This window comes from Poecile atricapillus, chromosome 9, assembly GCF_030490865.1.
Source record: "Poecile atricapillus isolate bPoeAtr1 chromosome 9, bPoeAtr1.hap1, whole genome shotgun sequence".
Classification (NCBI taxonomy): Eukaryota; Metazoa; Chordata; class Aves; order Passeriformes; family Paridae; genus Poecile; species Poecile atricapillus.
Window position 1 is genome coordinate 18,282,256 of NC_081257.1, and position 17,493 is coordinate 18,299,748.

Genomic DNA, 17,493 nt, shown 5'->3' on the forward strand with positions numbered 1-17,493 from the left:
AACAGCCTTAGGAAAATATGAATGCAATGCAAGACTAAACCAAACAAAACTCCTGACATAATTCACAGCTAAGACTCTGCCAGCACTTTACCAGGTGAATGAAATTAGCAACCTGACAATTAGCAAGAGGAATAAATCCCCATAAAAAGCAAGCAGAAAGGAATTTTCAACTGCATGAATACAATTTTTGGCTACATGCACTTGCTGTTGTTACCAATACAAAATGTTTACTCATTTCTCTATGGGATAGAAAACTCAACTTGCTATGAAAACAAATCACTGAAAGTCTTGGCAGATTAGTAAATGTCAGATCAAATTAAACCTTTTCTTAGACTATGCAGGGGCTGTACAAATTTATCAGAGTCTCGCAGATTCTTTGCTCTCCTGACATGAATAGGTCAGAACAGCCCAAAGACAAAAGGCAGCAAGATCAGAAGACTGAAAATGCACAGTTTTGGAAGGCCACTTATTGCCAGACTTGCTTCACTGTTAAACTCATCCACAGAGAAATGGTTATGGAGATGGATAATGCCTTGGGAGATGGGAAGCAGCAAGAGACAGCAGCTTTCTCTTCTCAAAGGCTGTCTCTGGAAGACAGGAGCTGGGCATCCCACCTTCCAGGTTTGAAGGTTTCAAGCTGTGGCATGCAAAACATAGCAGGGAGGTTTGTAATCTCTCTTTCCTGCGAGTGTTATACAGTAGGGACACATCCCTCAAGCTTTGCTGTCGGAAGATTCTGCAGAGGGAATGTAAAGCCTCCGTCTCCAACAGAGTCACTTCAAGACAGAGAAGGAGAAAGAAAAAAAAAAGGGAAAGAGAGAAACATTCTGCTTAAAAAGCACCTGATTAGGATGGATGATGAGACAAGCCAAAGTTTGCCCTGCATCGTGCTGGCTCTCCCCTGACAGACAAGCACAGGAACTCTGGAGAGCTGCCAGCAATGCTGCAGCAGGGAACAGCAGAGCAGCCAGGGATGCTGACAGGGAAAGCAGGCTGTGCCCTCCTCGGGTGCTTTAGTCACCAGCACACTGTGACAAAGCTGCTGCTGGAAAGAGCTCTGAGCACAGCAGCAAGTGATAGCAGTCATTCTGCATCCTAGCATTGCTAGGCTGGGGTAACGCTTACCTAACACAGAGATTTAGCACAGCTGCACAGAGATTTGGACAGGAAAATACATCAACCCCTTCTGCCTGATGACAAAAAACAATTTGCCAGCCCCACTCCTGCCCAGGCAAGGGCTCAGCAGCCCTAACCCAGCCCAGCAGCACTAACCCAGCTCAGCAGCCCTAACCCAGCCCAGCAGCCCTAACCCAGCTCAGCAGCCCTAACCCAGCTCAGCAGCCCTAACCCAGCTCAGCAGCCCTAACCCAGCTCAGCAGCCCTAACCCAGCTCAGCAGCCAGCCCTCCTCCCTTGCACCCTGCCTGTCCTGCTGCAGCATCTGTGGGTGTTCAGAAGGATTTACAGCCCTTACTCAGCTCATGGACCTGCTGGGCACGTCCCCTCCTCTCCCAGAGATGGATTTTTGCTGGCCAGCCCCCGGGCTCTCCAAGCTGCCCCAACAAGCTCACCCCACGAGCATCCTGTGTGCCTTTAGGAGCGCTCCCCTGCAGCCTGGGCTACGAGTGCTGGCCTTTCCCTTCCCCATGGGTCACCTGGGAATCATTTACATTGCCCAACAAGACGGCTGGGGGTGGGGACTGACATTTATCCCCAGCCCTTCAAAGCAAAGAACAAAATCTGCCCCCAGCACGGCCCCCTGACGATCTCCAGGACATGCAGGTGCAAGGCAGCAACATAGAACAAGTCACAGCTTGAGTTCTGGCAGGAATTTGAGCCCATGCTTAGCTCTGGGAACCACAAGTTTTCCCAATTTCAGGAGCCTTACCCAACGTCCATGGGCAGGCTGGACCCTGCCTCTGCTCCTGCACCAAGCAACAGGAGGCTTTGAATTGAAGGAATTCACTGAACGCACACCCAATCCTTGCTGGGATGATCTGTGCCATGACAGCCCTTCAGACTTCATCCTTTTACATCACATTGGATCAGAAGTTAATGACTCCCATTATGAAGTGCTTTTCAAAATCACAGAACAATTAGTTCTAAAAAAACAAGGAAGTATCAGCAACTTGATTTCTCATTAAGAGGATAAAATAATAAACACAAAACTGGTTACTTGCGACAGATACCAGAGGACACGCTGTTTACAGAAACAATTGTTGTGTTTCTGTATGGCGGGATCATCTTGTGCTTTTTATTTAAGGAACACAATGGTAAAGAGCACAGAACCATTACAGCACGGAAAGCAACCTTGCTTGGAGGGTTGCTTTGCCTTTTCAAAGGGAAATCGGGAGCACAATAATGTTTTATTGTTATTCTTTCAGAATACACAAGTGAACAATATATTGCATAAAAACAATTCCTTGTAAACAACTTGAACCGTAAAAGCAAACAATACCTCAAGTAATAAAAGGGGTTTATATCCTGAAAGATCAATTATTGTTTTGGCTTGTTGATATGAAACAGAATAAACTATTTATTAGAGCTCAAATCATTTAAGAACTATAATCACAATGATCTATAAGTAAAGATCATGGCAAGGAACCAGAACTATAACATAAATATTTAGGCTTTCAATGCAGCAAAGAACACACACAAGTTCTTAGCTACACCAGGACAGGATCAGAGCACCGCCCTTTCTGGCAGCCACCTAACAACAGCCAGGGCAAGAACTTTACTATCTTCAGAGAAACATGCAGTTCAGTTTTGTTGTTTTGGTTTTTTTCTTAAAAGACAAAAAAAAATCCAACAGATTTTTTTGATAAAACTTGTAGCTTGTAAACTTAATTTCCAAAAATATAAGCTGGAGCCAAAGCTGACAATGGCACTGAGTGTGCAGACACAGGCCAGGCTCTGCCCTGACAGCCCACAGAGCAGGAATTTCTTCAGAGACAAACCAAATCACCCCAGCTCTCAATGTGGCTCCAAAGGATGGGGAGAAGGAGCAAACAAAGAGCTGCAGCAGCAGCCAGGGGGATGCACCTTCAGAAACTCTTTCCAGACTCACTCACTCTTACTCAAGCCTCCTCTTTGCATCTTAGGAAGAAGACAAATCCTGCCCAGGGCCCAGCCATACCATATAGTGCTCAGCATTCCTTACCTGCTGCCTTCTCTCGCTCCCTGCCCGTGTTTGGGGTCCCCAGGCAGAGCAGATGAGCTGCTGGAAGAGGGTGCGGCTGCAGGCGCTCCTCTCTTCATACCTGGGACGCTGAGCATGCTCCCACTTCCTCCCTGCCCAGCTTTCAGGGGAAAAAAAGCTTCCCTGAGAGTAGAGTAGGGATGTCCCAGCCAGTGGATGAGCTTTATCCAGGATCTGTTTCAAAGCATTTCAGCTCAAAAGGGAATAAAGAAACGAGCAAAGCGCACTCAGCCTTAGCTTGTTTTAGCTCTGAATCAACCCATATGAACTGAAAGTCCTTTGGAGCAAAACTCAGGAGAGCTGGGTCCCATTTCAGGTGCTGACAAAACACACCTGCATGTTTGGTTGTGCCTCAGCTTCACATCTATGAGGAGCAGCTGTGAGGGCCTGGTTTATTCCTACTTTTGCTTGCCTTCTCCTGTAGCCCATTTGGACAATGTGCAACCTTTTACAAGGCATTTTTACAATACCTAAGACAACAGGACCTTGACCTCTATTAGAGCTGCTAAATAGTATCATGTTGCTTGCATCACTGTAAACTCAGAACTCAGGCAAATAAGGAACAGCTCCCAAGTGACTGCCAAAAAAAGTCTCCTCCAGTATCCAAACAGTGCCAGCAATAGAACCAAAGCTGCTGGAGTCGAGATGTGAAACCTTACGGATCAGAAAGGAAAACAGGCAGAAGGATGAAAAAGGCAGGCTGCTTCCCCACAGCTGGAAGTGCACATTTGATTCAGTGACTACTGCTTCTCTGGAGTCGAAGGTTGCCAGAAATCTTGCATCAGAATCTGATCCAGTTTCCACACAGCCTCCTTATGTCAGCCTCACTCCAGCACACAAACCCACATTTGGCTGAGCAGCTGCTGCTCTCCCGTTGGGGGGATCACTGTGCCCATTGCACTGTTCCCCAAACCATGTCCATGCTGGACCTCAGGTGAAAATCCTAAACCAGCCAACTTTTCATAAATAATAATAGCAATAGTTAATATTATTAGCCATAATAGTTTCATTGCTCTCCATGCAAGACACCAGTGCCAAACTGGCCAGACAGCGGGGACAGGGACCAGGGCTGCCCTGAGTGCCTGTGCAGTGTCTGACATCCCCCCCCAGACAGCTGGGGCTGAGCTGGCATGCTGTGTGCACGTCCAGCCACAGAAATGCCCATTTTTAGCATATCTGCCTTGTAAACCATGCCATTTCCCCAGGTCTTCCCAAACTGTAAATATGCCCTTTTAATTGGGCTGTGTCTCAGGGGGAGTAGGAGCAGCCCAGTCACACTGAAAGTAGAGAACTCAAGTCCAGTGTTACCTGGGACCCAGACAGAAGCTGTCAGCATGAGCACAGCTAACACAGGTGTGATCCTGCCCTCTTCTTTCTCCAGGTCCCTCCAGGAGCTGTGATATGAGACTGGTTCACTTTACTCTGAAATTTAGCCCAGGTTAAAGTACCTGAAAAGGCAACAGGAGGGTGATCTGGAGGACAGAGTGGTGCAGGTGTGGGTGAGCCCTTCCCCAGGGGTCACTGTCACCACAGAGCACAGCTGGGAAGTGCTGCTGAGCATGGGAATCTGGTGATACCAGGAAAGGACCTGGCAGCCTCGTGCTTTACCATGAAACAGGGAGAGAGGTCAGTGTCCAGCTCACAAAATCATAAATTCGAAGGTGTTCAGCTGAAACTGGGTCTTCCTGTACAAACACCCAGCAAAGCAGCCTGAGAGGACATGCCAGTCACCATCAGAATGGTTTTGGCCTCCTCCTGCACAAGGACTTGATTTTGGGACCACAGTAGAGATCAAGACACCCAGCTGGACAGTCACAGGTCATGGAGACAAGAAAACGAGGAACCTCCAAGCTCCCTGAACAGCAAAGGCACACAGCACACCTCCACTTGCAGCTTTGACATCAACAGCTTGCCAAGAGCAAAATCCATGTCTCCCTGAAGAAGCTACTTGCACTTCTCCAGGATTTTGCCTTTTAAAGTCAAACAGTGCAGTGAACAAAGTTTTATCAAGTGCAGCAGAAAATAAACTTCAAAATCTAATCGTAGGCACTTGTAGAAGGAGCTTTCAAACAGCCAGGCTGTTCAGCACGCCAGACTGCTGCAACCTCCCTGGTCCCAAAACACCCAGTTCTGAGCAAATACAGCACTCAACTTGTCCTTAACGACTTCAATGCTGCCAGCACTGATGATTTTCACACATATCTGATGGTTTTCCTAAAAAAAAAACTCAGCTCCTGGAGTCATGCGATAAAGAAGAAACATGCACTTTTATTAAGGAAAAAGGCTTTTAGATCATCTTTTTCCCAGGAAACAAGAAAAATGAACCTTTACATTACAAAACTGGAAAAATCCTAGAGCAAAGAACCCTTCAACAGTTACTGTTGCTTTAAGTCTCAGGGGGAGTGGGCACTAAGTAAGCTAAATGCTTCTTTTTTTTTTCTTTTTGGAGCTTATCTCACAAATTACATGAACATCTAAGTTGTTTGCTTGGTTTTTTTTCCCCCAGAAATTTATGCTGTGAGTAATTCTGAGCAGTGAATAAATTCAAGGAAGTTATGTGCTTTCTACCACTCCTTCAATGATATAAAACAAGGTGACATGAACAGAACAAACTCCCAATTATACCTTTAGTTCCTCCTGTCACTACAGAGTGCTCTATCTTTCAAATAATAAAATTAAAATTTAAATACAACCTGGAGAGCTCTAAAGGCACAGACAAAAGGCTCCATGTTCCACTCTAAGATCTTATTCCCCAAACCCTACAGATTCCCCAGTTTTTGAGAGGGAACTGCCACTGAAAGCAAGCACAGCATAGCCTGGTGGCACCTGCCAACTCTGAGCCACTCCAGGAAGAGTAACTCTACTAAAATTAAGGAATACTAATAACAAATAAACCCCTGCGCTCCTCCACTTGATTTTTCCACCACACCTCTAGCAGGTCCCTCGAGTCAGAACCCTGAGATGTGCTCTGATGGACATGGGCCATTCCCATGGCACCAGGGAGGGTCACACAGGGTCTCTTGTCCCCGTCCAGGATGGCTTTGGTGCGGGCAAAGGGAGAAGTGGCATGGCAGCACTGCCAGGAAGGAGTCCCAGCACAGGGAAGCCCCAGACCAGCCCACACCATGCCTGGAGCTGAGCCTGTGTGTTTTAAGAGGTTTTTTGGAAGTCAGAGGCCAGCAGTTCTGCCCATGCTCCAAGCAGGTGCAGCCCGATTGAAGCCAGCACCTCTCCCATGGGGCTGTGCTGGACTCAGACCACGGCTGACACTCGTTTGCTGTTCTCCCACCCATTTCCTGGGCTATCACATGGGTGCAGAATCCTTTCCACAGCTCAGGCTGAACTTGCCACCCTCCTACCCTGCCTGACCCGAGAGCCCTGAGCCCCAGGGAAATGAGGCCAGCAGCAGCTCTTCCCTCCTCTGTGGCCGATTCACTGGGTGGCTGCGGGCAGGGAAGGACCGAAGCTCCTCCACCATCTCCTGATCCACATCTGAGCTACCTCCAACACTGCAGGACACTCTGGGAGAGTTTGGAAACCTCCTCCTCCCCTGGGCGACAGCGGCGCCGAGCCCCCGCTCCCCGAGTTTGCTGCTCCTCCAGCGACAGCCGGATTCCCCCCACGGCAGAAGGTGGCTCCGAGCGCTCCGTGTCCTCCTGTCCTCCCAGCACTCTGTGTCCTCACGTCAACTCCTCACCCTGGCTCATTAGGATGTTCCTTCCCGCTGCCCCTCCTCGCTCTCAACCTCCTCAAGCACTAATGGGCTCCTCCACAAAGCCGGTGCGCGCTCGCTGAGCAGGCCTGGAACGCGCCCATCTTCATACACACAGAGAAAAGCGAGTTTTATTCTAAGTAGAAGTGGCAGCTTCTAATTTAAGACTATACCATTTGACCCCGAGGCACAACAGAAGCTACCTATTGCCCACGTCGATGGCCAGTCAGCTCCAATGCCATCCCAACGGGCAATCGCAAATTAAGGTGACCGATTGTGAACTCACTGACCCTTTGCTCCTAACCCCTTCTGTGGGGCTCACTCTCCAGCAGCCCAGATGTATTTTGGTATGGATGAAATTCCACTCACTCCATTAATGCCATCAACCAGTTTCTGGGAGCAAGAATTGCATTAAATTATTTTATCTGCAGCCAGGCTGCCTGTGGGGGCAGGGGCGAGGGAGCAGGCAGAGGGGCCAGAATCCCACATGATCCCAAACAGGATCCTTATATCCTGCAGTCTTCCCTATATATGTGCACATGTATTTATATATGTATATACACGTGCAGGTTGAAATCATGCACATTGTCACTGAAGTGGACAGCAAGTGTCTCGTATGCACATCACCAGCCCCACACACGATGGTCACAACTGGGGGGTGCCACAAGCACCAAGGGCACTGCTGGTCTGCTCCCCAGGCAGGATCAGGACCTGCTGCATCCCACATTGCCCTCCTTCCTTGCTGAAATGCATGAGGTCAAAGCCCCACACTTCCAGGCACTGGAACCCAGGCTGAACCAGGCACAATTCCTCTCCATCAGGAAACATCCCCACCACACACACCCAGAGCATGATGAACACAGCCTGATCTGCTTCATTTTTCAACCTGCTGAATTGCTAGAATATGTTTAGCTGTTAACACAGACCCCAGATCCATAATCCCACCCTCAGCAGCTGTTACGTTTGCAGCAGTACTTACAACAGATGTTACAGCTCCGTAAAAAGGTAAACCAGTTGAGACTTCCAAAATTGGGGCTGGGAGGGGGTGAAGCAGAGCCCAACCCCTGCATCCAGCTGCATCCAGGCTCGGAGAACCAGCCATGGATGCACCAATACACGTGGTACAGAGCCACATCACAGCCTCGAGCAGTTTAAGGAACTTTCAAGTGTTGCCATAGTGGCATTACAAAGCTGTCAGCTTCCTGGGAGACAAGCAGCAGAGGCTGGAATTCAGTGTTTAAAGGATGATTAAATATAAGTGATTTAAATTATACATTCCCGTTGCTGGAACTGACACCATTTAAAACACACCATCTATTCCTCATTCCCTCTGACACTGATTACTACCCACTAAAAGATGAGCATTTTCTTACAAGATGTGAAGTACCAAACTAGGGATTTATGAATTGGAGATAATTAAAAGGTTTTGCATTACAAATAGAGTAAAACATTTACATTCCATGGGGCACCTGAGAACACTTAAAGAGTCAAAATGGACATTTTTTACCTGAAAACCTGCCCGCTCCCTATCAAGGCTGCTAATTGCGGCACAGGAAGCTTGCAGCTATTTTACACCAGATTCACAATCAAACATTTGCTGAGCTTCTGGGCAACCTGAGAGAGACTCGAGACTCATCGTTAATTTTCCCACATAGAGCTCTGTGAGCTGAAGCTCCATTAGGCTGACACAAAGAAATTGTCTGTTTCTCCCTGATAAATCCACGGAGTGACTTGCAAGCCGTTACCATTCAGATTTCTCAGGCACGGAGCTGTAGGATTTTCTTGGCTAACAATGATGGCACTTTACCAGGAGCAGGAATAAGAAGCACAAGGGATCACCCAAGGCCATGAGGACACGGAGAGTCTCTTCCCCATCCACCCAGAGCATCCACAGCCCCTCTCAGAGGCCAGTGTGATCAGCCCCTCTTGGTCCAAACTTATGATCTTGCGCAGGATAACAAAATCTCCACCCCAGTGCCAATGCACATGAAGGGATTAACACCTCCACTGTGATGACAGGTGCTGGAATTGCACATGAGCATCTCAGTAACTTCAAAAAAGGTCTTTTTTTCACATGATTTTTTTCCCCCTTCCTGAAATCTGCAAGCCAGAAAACACAGTATTGATCTCACAGCCTGGCAGAAATATGATAAGGGACTAATTGAGCACAGAGGTGTGAGGGAATGAATCTCCAAGGAACCTTTTGATTTTAACAAGGACCCTTACAAAATGCCAGAAGAAAGCTAAAACAAAGAAAAAAAAAAGGGGGGGGGGGCTAATCCTGGATCTTCCCTCATCAGCTTGCTTTTCCCTGCACTCAGAGGAATGCTGAGCATTGTAGACTCAGAACAGGAGAGGCTCCAGGATCCAGGAGGGGAACTGAGGCTGCAAGTGTGAGACGGGGGGAGAGCATGGGCAATGCAAGCAGCAGCAAACACAAACAGTGACTCACGGCACACAGCACGTAAACAACACTGCAAGAGTTTCTGCAATTATAATTCAAACCAAAATAAACAATAATGACAGTCCAGTACGAGGAAAGGGAGGATGACAGTGATGGGAGGGGGGTGTGGGGACTCCATCACGTTCACATCTGTTGCTGTCATAGCATCCCAAATGAGCAGCTCCAGAAAGAAACAGAGAAGGGAAGATATATGGGACAGCAGCAGCTTCTTGTGATCTACATCCGTGCTTGAAGTTTTCATGACTGCACTGAGAGCAGAATTTATATCTCAAAGCCATGCAATAGCCTACTACACTGCTACTGGTTTTGACCCCTGGCCCCTGAAACCAACTCTAGCAACAGAAATAAAAGGCCAGCTTGGAAGGTTAATGAGTGAAATAGACCCTGTGTAGCGGGTGGATGGACAGAAGGCAACAGAGGGGGAGAAATCACACCATCAGCAAGAGGCACTGCTTTAACTGCTCTGCAAATCCTCCAGTCAAGCAGATTCACAATTTCTTTTGCTCTTACTTCATTACCTCCTAGTGAGAAACTTTTCCCTAGTCTACACCTTGAATATTTTTTTCATGCAAATCAAGGTATTTTTCATCAGTGAGAACTAAGAGCTAATGATCATCCTTTTTACAGAAATCTTTTCTGCATCAGAAAATTTGTTGCCTGCACTTAGGCTTATATTTCCAAATACAGCTCCTTCAGCATTCCCTCTCCAGCCTCACCATTTGCTGAGCCTCCTGTCCCTGTGTTTCATCTCCAGACTTGCAACCGTGACCATGCTCCTCTGGCCCTGCACTGCCCAGCTCCCCTTGGTGCAGCAGGGATTACCAGCCCTGCCTTAGGCACAGAGCTTCTGCAAGGATGACCCAGAGAGAGATTGGAGTCTTTTCCTCAAACCTCAGGCAGTGTTGGGTTTGTTTGGGCTGGCCACGCACAACAGGTCCCACCACGCGGTACCACCCTGGCCGCTGCCCTCGGTCATCTCCTGCTCCCTCTGCACCCTCCTCTTCCCCATTCCTCATCATGCTGGTGCCCTGCTGGTTTTGCTGATCACCAAGAGGATCCAAACCCTGCCCCTAAGCCTCAGTCACATCAGCAGCCCTTCCCACACATTAATGAGTTACCCCATTAAAGAGGGAAGTTGGACTGATTAGCCTATTTGTTTTTAAGTCAGCTTTTTATTTTTATTTTTTTTATCCCATCCTCCTCTCTGCTGTGAACAAAGCACTCTGGAACATTTTTTGAGGAAGCAGTGACATTGCTTGATCTTTCATTTTCTGGGTCTTGCCTTCTCCTCCCTTTAAAGGGCTGGAGTGGGCTTTGCTCTTCCCTCTCCACCACATCCCTGGGGAACACCGATGGCAATCACTAATGATTGACCAGTGTTCAGAGCTTGCCGAGACTGAGTTTTCCTCATTATTACACCTAGAATAATTTCACCAAGTCCAGCTGATGTGAATATTGAATAATATCTTCTCTATTTGACAAAGTTTGTGCATGTCATCATCGTTAGAGTGTTGGGAGGACTGAAGCAGAGGAAGCACAGAGCACATCCATCTCTTGCAACCCTTCATCTCTCCAGCCTTGTTCTGCTCCTCTGTGTCTTTTCTCACATATTCCACATTTCTTTGCAAAAACTTCACCCAATTTAGAAGCTTTCACATAAATAGTTTTTCCACTAGAGGGCACAAAGACAATTTCTCCTAAATGGAAACTGATGTTAGAAGGATTAATAAAATAATTACCAATATCTCATCCTTCAACAAATGAACACTCAATAAATCAGATGTTGTTTCAGCTCCCCAGGTACCACACCGCCATAAAATGTCTCATAGAGACTGAAAACCTAAAAACCCCAAAGTGATACTACTCTAACAAGATTTCCTATATCACACTAAGCTCTTTATCCTGGGATTTCTATGCTTCCCTGCTATTTCTCACCAGGCACAGACCACAACATTAACACAGCAATGGAAACAGAAGACCCATCCTAGTATTTTCTAAGTTGAATTTACCCAAATTTAGCTTCAAATCAATTAACTTTTTAATGTTTTGGTTTCCTAGCTCAAAAGAAGTTTTATACCAGCACTTCTGTTCACAGATACTTTTGGGTCATGATTAGTCACTTCCCGACCTGTCTTGGGTAAATTAAAGAGATTTTAGCTTTCAGCACTCTCCTATTCAAACCAGCTTTTTCAGTTTTAAACCTCGTCTTGTAAACTTGCTAGAGGTTATATCTGTGCCCATAACACACTACACCAGTTCCTCAATAAGGAACGGTGTAGGAACACAAACTCCACGGGAAATAAATCAAGTTGAGCACTCAGTTACACAAACCCAATGAGCAGGACGATAATTCCAGAGCATTAACCACATTGAGAGCACTGTGGCCCTCAAGGTCCAGCAGCCTCCCCAGCCCCACAACAGTCCCAGGCAGAGCACACCTTTCCCAGACCCACCTTGCTGGCTCCTGGCAGCCCTGCATGCCGCACTGCCGGGGCGATGTGCGCGGTACCCCAGCCGTGCGTGGGGGTCCACGCGCAGCCCCACGCTCCCCTCCATGGCCCCCGAGGTGCTCCCACTGCTCCAGCCCAGGGCAGGGAGCTTTGCCCTCTGCCTGTGGGTTCCCACTGCCTGGAGGGTTTGGCCGGAGCGGAGTCAGCCCCGAGACTTTTGCTAATGGGAGAAGAGAGACAATAGCGATGCGCAGGTGCTTCCTCCCATTTAAAGTGTTTACTTGTGCAGCCCAACGCAGTGACGCGATTGTGGATTAGATCTGCATGCTGCTCCACAGAGTTCAAAAGGTAGCACGTAACAAAAGGAACCCTGAAATGCTGCTTATTAAATTAAAGTGTTGTTGTTTTTTTTCTTTCTTTTTAAACTCTGCTTCCTTTGCCAATGCCAAGTAAGAGGGTTTTTCCAAGCATACAATAACAGCAGTTTCAAATGGGAAATGATACATACTGTATCTAAACAAAACACCAATTCTAACACAAAAGCAAAGGGTTTATCAGTGTATCTCCACTGCCTAGGCAGCAGGCTCCTAAGGCATGGCAAAGACAATTTCTTCAGCCAGCAGAGAAGGCTGAACTCAAGATCCATGCATGGTGTGAGAAAAATTAAAAAGATCATGAGGGAAGGAAGGGTATAGCTAAGCCACAACTGCAAGCTAAGGAAAACATCAGCCCAAAAGAGCAACAAAGGCGTATTTGTTTTATGAGATAAAACAAGCAATTCAACTATATTCCACAGTAAATCATTTGGCTTAGGACTGCAACAGGAACAAAAAATAAAAAAAGAAGCGAGCATCTGAATCTAATTTCGATGCTCTAAGTTTACATTTCATGAATTAAGATCCTTATTAGAGAACCCAGGCACCCAAATCCATGCTTGGATCATGTGCATAGGAAGTATCAGATGTACTGAATGTCTTACAGTTCCCTCCAGTCAGTGAAGGCCCAAAGAGACTCAGCACTTAACAGTAAAATAATAATAAAAGCAATAACAATAATAATAATAAAAAATGTCAAGGCACCTTTTCTAGTATCAAAATGAAATCCAGCTTCATAGACAGCATTTGTGAACATCTCAGTCCTCCCAAAAGCACCACCTCTACTGTTTGAGAAGTTTCAAATAAAGTATCATCATATTTAAGATTCTGCAACCAGAGACTGCACCTCATTTTCATACAAAATTACACCTCAAAATGCTGGACATGCTGAAAACAGTGCCACACACATTCTCATTCAGCCCCATTCTCTTTATGTCAAAATAAACACAACAGAATCCTTTTGTCTGAGGGGTGTATTATTTAATCCTCTCCCCGTGGTTGCAGCTATTTCAGATATGCTTCTATTGACTTTCCTACTTGGTTCAAACAGACTGAGTGGGATTTGCACTTCCATCTTCTGAGATCTGGTGGGATGATTGCTCAGAGAGTGTCAGATCATCAGTGAAGCTAGAAATGACAATTTAAACCCCACTCTGCTGCTCAATCATAGGCATATGCCAGGAGATAAGTGGCTGCTTTCATTGATGCCACTGACAGAGTAATGCAATAGCTTAAAATTAGCTGGTTAACAATTTTAGAGTTGCTTTTGTGCAGCTCAGCAATCCTGTGTCCAGCTCACCAGACTTTTCTCCTTGAAGTAACATGAGGACATGGGCAGAGGTGTGCTGAGAACAGCTGCAGCAACACATGAACTCAGCTGTTGACTAACAAGTTTGGATCAAACCCGTTTTACCTGTGCTGAAATGGTCTGTCAGCACCCTCAGCCCCCACACACCCTCCCTCATCTCAAACAGCACTGCCAAACAGCAGGTGGGCTTCAGAACCTCAAACCACCTTGTCTGTTCTGCACACAAACCTCTGCCAAGCAAAGGCCAAACCAGCATCTAGAGTCGGCTCCAAGTTATCAACAAAGACAAAGGCAAGGCACTGTGTGCAGTGTTTCCAGGGATGAACTCAAATCTGGGGTAACTGCTAGGAAATCCTGCCCCAAATCACTCAGCACCACCATGAGCAACCCAGCCTGCTCCACCACACCTTCCATCATGCAGAGACCACAGGCCTGGTGAGGTGGCAGGCAGGACTACAGCACTCCTGTGTCTCTTTTATTGTCAGTTTTTTTTAGTCTTGCTGGACACCAGCAATGCATATATTTTATTTTTATGCCTTTCATTCTACTGCTCCTTGCAGTTCCTGAAGGGACACAAGATGCCATTCATTTAGAGGAGATCCACCTGAAAACAATTTAATGCACATTCCCTGAAAAAATATCAGAACATAAACAGGTGAAAGTAACTTCATTTACCAGCAGAGGCTCATGGATGCTCAGAGACACTGAGATATATTACACACTGCCTTGGGCAAGTGGAAGGACAGTGAGAGGAGAGATGAATTTCTGGCTGTAAAGCATCATAAATGCCAAACCCCAAATGAGTCTTTACAAGATCTATTACTTATACTCGCTCTGAAGCTGCAAGAAGGGGGTGGCCAGGGGTTGAAGCCACTGCTGAGGACCCCCAGCATACTCCAGGACAACAATGCAAGTGAAGGGCTTGGCCCCACCAGGGCAGAAGGCTGCAGGAAAGCTGCCCTCTCCCAGAGCTACTGCTGGGTACCATGTGCTGGTGCATCAAGTCCTGCATGGTTCAGTGGGAGAATGGGATTAGGTGGGATAAACTGGGGAGAACATTAGGAAGGCCTTTCCAAAGCTCTTAGTATGACAGAAGAGGACAAATAATACAAATTACAAACAACAACTTACAAATAATAACTAAAAGAAAACACATTGGCGGGGAAACACTTCTGCAAAATCCGGAGCTTTTTGTTTGTTTGTTTTAAATGGCTGAGAATAGAAAAAACAATTCACCCCCAGAGGACTGCAGCCTGAAAGAGCTGAATCCTGCAAGCAGGAACTCACAGAAGTTGGAAGAGAACACAGCTGGAATTAGCAAAAAGAAAAAATGAAAGATTTTCATTGTGGCAAATGAGCTTCTGAGCAGACCGGCAATAACACGATGCTCAAAACTTTGTTGCATGAGTTTTATGATTCCTACCAGCAGCATGCAACAAAACATACCTGAGCTGTAATCAATTTCTTATAGCCTTATATAAACATCACAGGAATTTTGTCCTCTGTAATACTTCTTGCTCTCAAGGCTGCAATAAATAAGCCAGTTACAGCCCTGCTGCCACCGTCTCCTATCTCACTGTCTCCTCACTGCCTTTACGTATTTTGAGCTACCAGTTTAACCATTTCCAGCTTCAACAAAGACTTTAAATTAACCTGTAGCTAAACACCAGGCAGAATGAAGCATTCTGCATTCAAAGGGAAGGAGTGGAAAAGCCATTTCCCACTGTTAACACTACCTTCCTTTCATCTCTGATCCCTCTCTAGTGGCAGGGAAGGGAATTCCAGTAGCAAATATCTCAAACAATGATTCAGACATTTGGGTCTGGAAAGCTGTGGACACATTGACTGCACAGGATGTGAACACTGGCCCTTGCATGCAGTTGGCAAGTCCCTTCTCCAGCATCACCCCACTGCTTGAGAACAGTTCTGGTTACTTCTCATGGAGGCAGGAGAGGACCAGAAAGAGCAGGAGGGGCACATGCCAATATCATCCATCTTTTGAAGGGAGAGACCTTCTAGGAGGTGAGTTGCTCCCTTCAGTCTGTCCTCAGACCCTGCCCAAAGCACCTCATGCAGCAGATCCAGGTGCAACCAACACTCTGGGCCCCGAGTTTTGGGGATATCTGAGAAGGGAATTGCCTGGGCTCATCCCAGGGTCAGGACTTGAGCGAAACCTGAACTGGCCCACAGCCATTCTGAGAGCTCTGTATCAATTAGGCACTGAACTGCCTTGCTCAAGGCTTCATTTTGTCCATGAAGAAAGGCCTTAGGTTGTCAGAACACATGTCCTCCCATTCCACAGTTCTGTCTCAAGGAACAGCAGCAGCAATTGCTTCAGGAAAAATCCCAAGAGAGGACAAGTGCATGGCAGTACTTTCTCAAAGAGTACTCCAGCTGGCAGAGGCTGTGCCTGAAGCACCACCACAGCCAGAAATGTTATCTTGCTATAGCCCTGGTTGGGTTTCTCCAGATCATTCTCTCCCTCTGTTTCATCCAATGAATGGCAAATTCACCCCTCCACCATAATAAAGCACCAGGGAGGGTGGAGAATGGGGGAGAAGAGACACCTGAGCCTACTTCAAAGGTTTGCATCCTTTGAGCACTTCACTCATACATAATTGAAAGGGCTGTATATTTGGAATACAAGAAAGTAGATTTTTTTTTTCCTGCTACCAGACACATCACATGAGGGATGCTGTCATACGATAGCCTTGGGGGAGGATTGCAAACTTGGACAATTTACTGAGAAGCAAAGTAAACTACTACTGACAGCAAGTGGACCAGAGCCCAGATCCCTGAGAGGTTCTGACAATGGGAGGACTCAGAAAAAATAAGCCAGCCTTGACCTCGCATCAGGGGAGGCCGAGAGAAGCACATGCATGTATTTTATTTCACACTAACCTCTGTTTGACCAGTTATGCAAATAAATCTCTGCTTGTCCTGAGTACACTGCTAGACACTGAGAGAGAACTTGGAAGAATTCACAATAAAGCCAGAGCTGCTGATCACTGCATTGCGACTGAACTTCTCAAGAAATGCAGTATTAAGCAGGCAAGAATGGCACATACAGCCCATAAAACAAGGGAAACTGCAGCCAAAAAAAGAAATCCAAGCTCAGAAGAGAAAAAAGAAGAAAGTACTTAAGAATTTGATACATGATCAGGATCACTTCAGCTCCTTGCAGGCAGAGCAGCAGTATCTGGTCCCTGAAGAATACATCCCAAGGCAGTGAGAGCCATGGGAGCAATGTGTCACTGCAGTCCCAGCACGGACCCAGAGCACCCAGCCATGCCTGCTGCTGTGGGGAGCACAGCAGGGACATGCAGCCTGGGCAGGGAAAGCTCCATGGGCATGCCCTGCACAAACACAAGGCATTTGCTAGTAAAAAGAACAAACCAAGATGTGTCTAGCGTGGTTATGACACCCAGACTGCCCTGGGTGCAGGAGGGATCTCTGCTGCTCCCCTTGGAGCTCAGGGTCCCCAGGGCCAGGACTGCAGCATCACCAAGAGATTTGCACCACTGATCACAGGCCATTCTCCCAGGGCTCTGTTACAGAGGCTGTTCAGAGACTGCTGCCATGAAGGTGGCACAGTTAAACCTGACTTCAGCTTCCCCTGGCTTCAATCAGCATCACTCAGTCACCACTAAACTTCTCAGCACCACATCAGTTTAGGCCTGGCAGTGTATGCAAGTGAGTTTGATGTGAACCCTCCCATTTTCTAATTATTCTGGTTATTACACAGCAGCTTTCTCCCAACATGTCAACACTTCAGAACATGGGCATGAAGCTTCCTGAGATCATCACAGTGACTGCAAAGGGGCTCATGATGGGGCATTGCTCACCTGAGGGCAGCGGTGGAAGTTGAACCCCTAAATCCTTGCACACATCAACTTCAGCAAAGCACCCTGTGCAGACAGAACAGAAACTGTCCTACATCCTCTGACAGAACAGAAACTGTCCTACATCCTCTGACAGAACAGAAA

General features: G+C 46.9%; 1 protein-coding gene across 19 annotated transcripts in view; it reads right to left on the reverse strand.

Moving 5' to 3' along the window:
* MAGI1 (membrane associated guanylate kinase, WW and PDZ domain containing 1) overlaps window positions 1-17,493 on the reverse strand; it is a 330,591-nt gene that overhangs the window by 273,366 nt on the left and 39,732 nt on the right. Inside the window, exon 1 of one of the 19 annotated variants that reach the window (XM_058845493.1) lies at window positions 11,828-12,089. The exons of the other annotated variants lie outside the window; for them this stretch is intronic. Within the exon in view, the coding sequence (XP_058701476.1) occupies window positions 11,828-11,930 (103 nt within the window). The 5' untranslated portion in view covers window positions 11,931-12,089. Of the gene's footprint in view, window positions 1-11,827; window positions 12,090-17,493 lie in introns of those variants that run through there. 19 annotated transcript variants of the gene reach the window in all.